This window comes from Schistocerca cancellata, unplaced genomic scaffold (genome assembly GCF_023864275.1).
Source record: "Schistocerca cancellata isolate TAMUIC-IGC-003103 unplaced genomic scaffold, iqSchCanc2.1 HiC_scaffold_804, whole genome shotgun sequence".
In the NCBI taxonomy this organism is placed as follows: Eukaryota; Metazoa; Arthropoda; class Insecta; order Orthoptera; family Acrididae; genus Schistocerca; species Schistocerca cancellata.
This window is the reverse complement of record NW_026046815.1, coordinates 91,517-97,003: the sequence shown is the minus strand read 5'-3', so window position 1 is coordinate 97,003 and position 5,487 is coordinate 91,517. Positions and strand designations below refer to the sequence as shown.

Here is a 5,487-nt window from a genome sequence, read left to right as displayed (position 1 = left end):
GCGAAGGCAGCCCTCCTTGCGAAAGCAGCACTCCTTGGGAAGGCAGCACTCATTGGAAGGCAGCACTCGTTGCAAAGGCAGTACTGCCTGAGAAGGCAGCACTACTTGCGAAGGCATTACCCCTTGCGAAGGCAGCACTCCCTGCGAAGGCAGCCCTCCTCTCGAAGGCAGCCCTCCTTGCGAAGACATCACTCCTAGCGAAGGCAGTACTCCCTGCGAGGGCAGCCCTCCTTGCGAAGGCAGCCCTCTTTGCGAGGGCAACACTCCTAGCGAAGGCAGCACTCCTTGCGAAGGCAGCCCTCCTTGCAAAGGCAGTACTCCTTGCAAAGGCAGCACTCCTTGCGAAGGCATCACCCCTTGCGGAGTCACCACTCATTCTGAACGCAGCACTCCTTGCGAAGGCAACACTGCTAGCGAAGGCAGCACTCCTTGCGAAGGCAGCACTCCTTGCGAAGGCAGTACTCCTCGCAAAGGCAGCACACCTTGCGAACGTAGCACTCCTTGCGAAGGCTGCACTGTGTACGAATGCAACACTCCTAGCGAAGGCAGCACTCTGTCCCAAGGCAGCACTCCTTGGGAAGGCAGCACTCCTTGCGAAGGCAGCACTCCTTGCGAAGGCAGCGCTCCCTGCGAAGGCAGCACTCCTTGCGAAGGCAGCACTCCTTGCGAAGACAGCACTCCTTGCGAAGGCAGCACTCCTTGCGAAGGCAGCACTCCTTGCGAAGGCAGCACTCCTAGCGAAGGCAGCCCTCATTGCGAAAGCAGCACTCCTTGCGAAGGCAGCACTCTTTGCGAAGTGAGCACTACTTGCGAAGGCAGCACTCCTTGGAAGGCAGCACTCCTTGCAAAGGCAGTACTCCCTGCGAATGCAGAACTACTTGCGAAGGCATTACCCCTTGCGAAGGCAGCACTCCCTGCGAAGGCAGCCCTCTTTGCGAAGGCAGCCCTCCTTGCGAAGGCAGCCCTCCTTGCGAAGGCAGCACTCCTAGCGAAGGCAACAGTCCTTGCGATGGCAGCGCTCCTTGCAAAGGCAGCACTCCTTGCGAAGGCAGCACTCCTTGCGAAGGCAGCACTCCTTGCGGATGCAGCACTCCCTGCGAAGGCAGCACTCCATGCGAAGGCACCACTCCTTGCAAAGGCAGCACTTCCTGCAAAGGCAGCACTCCCTGCGAAGTCAGCCCTCCTTGCGAAAGCAACACTCCTAGCGATGGCAGCACTCCTTGCGAAGCCAGCTCTCCTTAGAAGGGCAGCATTCCTAGCGAAGGCAGCACTCCTTGCGAAAGCAGCACTCCTTGCAAAGGCAGCACTGCTTGCAAAGGCACCAGCCCTTGCGAAGGCAGCACTCCCTGCAAAGGCAGCCCTCATTGCGAAGGGAGCACTCCTTGCGAAGGCAGCACTCCTTGCGAAGGCAGCACTCCTTGCGAAGGCAGCACTCCTTGCGAAGGCAGCACTCCTTGCGAAGGCAGCACTCCTTGCGAAGGCAGCACTCCTTGCGAAGGCAGCACTCCTTGCGAAGGCAGCACTCCTTGTGATGGCAGCACTCTTTGGGAGGCAGCACTCGTTGCAAAGGCAGTACTCCCTGAGAAGGCAGCACTACTTGAAAATGCATTACCCCTTGCGAAGGCAGCACTCCCTGCGAAGGCAGCCCTCCTCTCGAAGGCAGCCCTCCTCTCGAAGGCAGGCCTCCTTGCGAAGGCAGCACTCCTTTCGAAGGCAGTACTCCTTGCGAAGGCAGCACTCCTTTTGAAGGCAGCACTCCTACCGAAGGCAGCACACCTTGCGAAGGCACCACACCCTGCGAATGCAGATCTCTGTGCAAAGGCAGCACTCCGTGGGAAGGCAGCACTACGTGCGAAGGCTGCACTCCTTGCGAAGGCAGCACTCCTTGCGAAGGCATTTCTCCTTGCGAAGGCAGCACTCCTTGCAAAGGCAGCAGTCCTGGCGAAGGCAAAACCCCTTATGAAGACAGCACTCCCTACAAAGGCAGCCCTCGTTGCGAAGGCAGCACTCCTTGCGAAGGCAGCACTCCTTGCGAAGGCAGCACTCCTTGCGAAGGCAGCACTCCTTGCGAAGGCAGCACTCATTGGAAGGCAGCACTCGTTGCAAAGGCAGTACTCCCTCTTTGCGAAGCAGCCCTCCTTGCGAAGGCAGCACTCCTAGCGAAGGCAGCACTCCTTGCGATGGCAGCGCTCCTTGCAAAGGCAGCACTCCTTGCGAAGGCAGCACACCTTGCGACGGCAGCACTCCTTGCGGATGCAGCACTCCCTGCGAAGGCAGCACTCCTTGCGAAAGCAGCACTCCTTGCGAAGGCAGCACTCATTGGAAGGCAGCACTCCTTGCGAAGGCAGCACTCCTTGCGAAAGCAGTACTCATTGCAAAGGCAGCACTCCTTGCGAAGGCAGCACCCCTTGCGGAGGCACCACTCCTTCTGAACGCAGCACTCCTTGTGAAGGCAACACTGCTAGCGAAGGCAGCACTCCTTGCGAAGGCAGCACTCCTTGCGAAGGCAGTACTCCTTGCAAAGGCAGCACACCTTGCGAAGGCAGCACTCCTTGCGAAGGCAGCACTCCTTGCGAAGGCCGCACTGTGTACGAAGGCAACAACCCTAGCGAAGGCAGCACTCTGTCCCAACGCAGCACTCCATGGGAAGGCAGCACTCCTTGCGAAGGCAGCACTCCTTGCGAAGGCAGCAATCCTTGCGAAGGCAGCACTCCTTGCGAAGGCAGCACTCCTTGCGAAGGCAGCACTCCTTGCGAAGGCATCATACCTTGCGAAGTCAGCACTCTTTGCGAAGGCAGCACTCCTTGCGAAGGCAGCAATCTGTAGAAAGGCAGCACTCCATGCAAAGTCAGCACTACGTGCGAAGGCTGCACTCTGTGCGAAGGCAGCACTCCGTGCTAAGGCAGCACTCCTTGCGAAGGATGCTTTCCGTGCGAAGGCAGCACACCTTGCAAAGGCAGCACTCCTTGCAAAGGCAGCACTCCTTGCGAAGGCAACACACCTTGCGAATGCAGCACACCTTGCGAAGGCAGCACTTCTTGCGAAGGCAGCACTCCTTGCGAAGGCAGCACTCCTTGCGATGGCAGCACTCCTTGCGAAGGCAGCACTCCTTGCGATGGCAGCACTCCTTGCGATGGCAGCAGTCCTTGCGAAGGCAGCTCTCCTTGCGAAGGAAGCACTCCTTGCGAAGGCAGCACTCCTTACGAAGGCAGCACTCCTTGCGAAGACAGCTCTCCTTGCGAAGGCAGCACTCCTTGCGAAGGCAGCACTCCTAGCGAAGGCAGCCCTCATTGCGAAGGCAGCACTCCTTGCGAAGGCAGCACTCTTTGCGAAGGGAGCACTACTTGCGAAGGCAGCACTCCTTGGAAGGCAGCACTCCTTGCAAAGGCAGTACTCCCTGCGAAAGCAGAACTACTTGCGAAGGCATTACCCCTTGCGAAGGCAGCACTCCCTGCGAAGGCAGCCCTCTTTGCGAAGGCAGCCCTCCTTGCGAAGGCAGCACTCCTAGCGAAGGCAACAGTCCTTGCGATGGCTGCGCTCCTTGCAAAGGCAGCACTCCTTGCGAAAGCAGCACTGCTTGCGAAGGCACCACCCCTTGCGAAGGCAGCACTCCCTGCAAAGGCAGCCCTCATTGCGAAGGCAGCACTCCTAGCGAAGGCAGCACTCCTTGCGAAGGCAGCACTCCTTGCGAAGGCAGCACTCCCAGCAGAGGCAGCACTCCCTGCGAAGGCAGCACTCCTAGCGAAGGCAGCACTCCTTGCGAAGGCAGCACTCATTGGAAGGCAGCACTCGTTGCAAAGGCAGTACTCCCTGCGAAGGCAGCAGTACTTGCGAAGGCATTACCCCTTGCGAAGGCAGCACTCCCTGCGAAGGGAGCACACCTTGCGAAGGCAGCCCTCCGTGCGAAGGCAGCACTCCTTGCGAAGGCAGCTCTCCTTGCGAAGGCAGCACCCCCTGCGTAGGCAGCACTCCCTGCGAAGGCAGCACTCCGAGCGAAGGCAGCACTCCTAGCGAAGGCAGCACTCCTAGCGAAGGCAGCACTCCGAGCGAAGGCAGCACTCCGAGCGAAGGCAGCACTCCGAGCGAAGGCAGCACTCCTAGCGAAGGCAGCACTCCTAGCGAAGGCAGCACTCCTAGCGAAGGCAGCACTCCTAGCGAAGGCAGCACTCCTAGCGAAGGCAGCACTCCTAGCGAAGGCAGCACTCCTAGCGAAGGCAGCACTCCTAGCGAAGGCAGCAGTCCTAGCGAAGGCAGCAGTCCTAGCGAAGGCAGCACTCCTTGCGAAGGCTGCACTCCTTGCGAAGGCGGCACTCCTTGCGAAGGCAGCACTCCTAGCGAAGGCATTACTCCTTGCGAAGGCAGCACTCCTTGCAAAGGCAACAGTCCATGCAAAGGCAACAGTCCATGCAAAGGCAGCAGTCCTTGCGGAGGCAGCACTCTGTGCAAAGGCAGCACTCCCTGCAAAGGCAGCACTCCCTGCAAAGGCAGCACTCTGTGCAAAGGCAGCACTCCTTGCGAAGGCAGCACTCTTTGCGAAGGCAGCCCTTCTTGCGAAGGCAGCACTGTGTCAAAGGAAGCACTCCGTGTGAAGGCAGCACTATGTGCGAAGGCTGCACTCCATGCAAAGGCAGCACTCCGTGCGAAAGCAGCACTCAGTGCAAAAGCAGGCCTCAGTACGAAGGCAGCACTATGTGTGACGGCTGCACTCCATGCAAAGGCAGCACTCCTTGCGAAGGCAGCACTCCCTGCGAAATCAGCACTCCATGCGAATGCTGCACTCTGTGCGAACCAGCACTCCGTGCGAAGGCAGCACTCTGTGTGAAGGCAGCACTCCTTGCGAAGGCAGCACTCTGTGTGAAGGCAGCACTCCTTGCGAAGGCAGCACTCCTTGCGGAGGCAGCACTCCTTGCGAAGGCAGCACTCCCTGTGAAGGCAGCACTTCGTGAGAAGGCGCACTCTGTGCGAAGACAGCAGTCCTTGCTTAGGCAGCACTCCATGCAAAGGCAGCACTCCTTGCGAAGGCAGCACTCCTTGCGAAGGCATCATACCTTGCGAAGTCAGCACTCTTTGCGAAGGCAGCACTCCTTGCGAAGGCAGCAATCTGTAGAAAGGCAGCACTCCATGCAAAGTCAGCACTACGTGCGAAGGCTGCACTCCGTGCGAAGGCAGCACTCCGTGCAAAGGCAGCACTCCTTGCGAAGGATGCTTTCCGTGCAAAGGCAGCACACCTTGCAAAGGCAGCACTCCTTGCAAAGGCAGCACTCCTTGCGAAGGCAGCACACCTTGCGAAGGCAGCACACCTTGCGAAGGACGCACTCCTTGCGAAGGCAGCACTCCTTGCGAAGGCAGCACTCCTTGCGAAGGCAGCACTCCTTGCGAAGGCAGCACTCCTTGCGATGGCAGCACTCGTTGCGATGGCAGCACTCCTTGCAATGGCAGCACTCCTTGCGATGGCAGCACTCCTTGCGATGGCAGCACTCCTTGCGA

At 59.2% G+C, this 5,487-nt stretch overlaps 2 protein-coding genes across 2 annotated transcripts; both read right to left on the bottom strand.

Moving 5' to 3' along the window:
• Positions 1-750: 750 nt before the first annotated feature.
• On the bottom strand, positions 751-1,365 carry LOC126143475 (trophinin-like). Its single transcript, XM_049915397.1, has one exon. It carries the CDS (start codon positions 1,363-1,365, stop codon positions 751-753), a length of 615 nt encoding a protein of 204 aa, XP_049771354.1.
• On the bottom strand, positions 1,362-2,084 carry LOC126143474 (uncharacterized). The gene has a single exon (XM_049915396.1). It carries the CDS (start codon positions 2,082-2,084, stop codon positions 1,362-1,364), a length of 723 nt encoding a protein of 240 aa, XP_049771353.1.
• Between the last annotated feature and the right edge of the window lie 3,403 nt (positions 2,085-5,487).

Bases quoted from the DNA above. Each gene is read 5' to 3' on its own strand.
- LOC126143475 (XM_049915397.1), bottom strand. From the start codon at position 1,365: ATGAGGGCTGCCTTTGCAGGGAGTGCTGCCTTCGCAAGGGCTGGTGCC.
- LOC126143474 (XM_049915396.1), bottom strand. From the start codon at position 2,084: ATGAGTGCTGCCTTCGCAAGGAGTGCTGCCTTCGCAAGGAGTGCTGCC.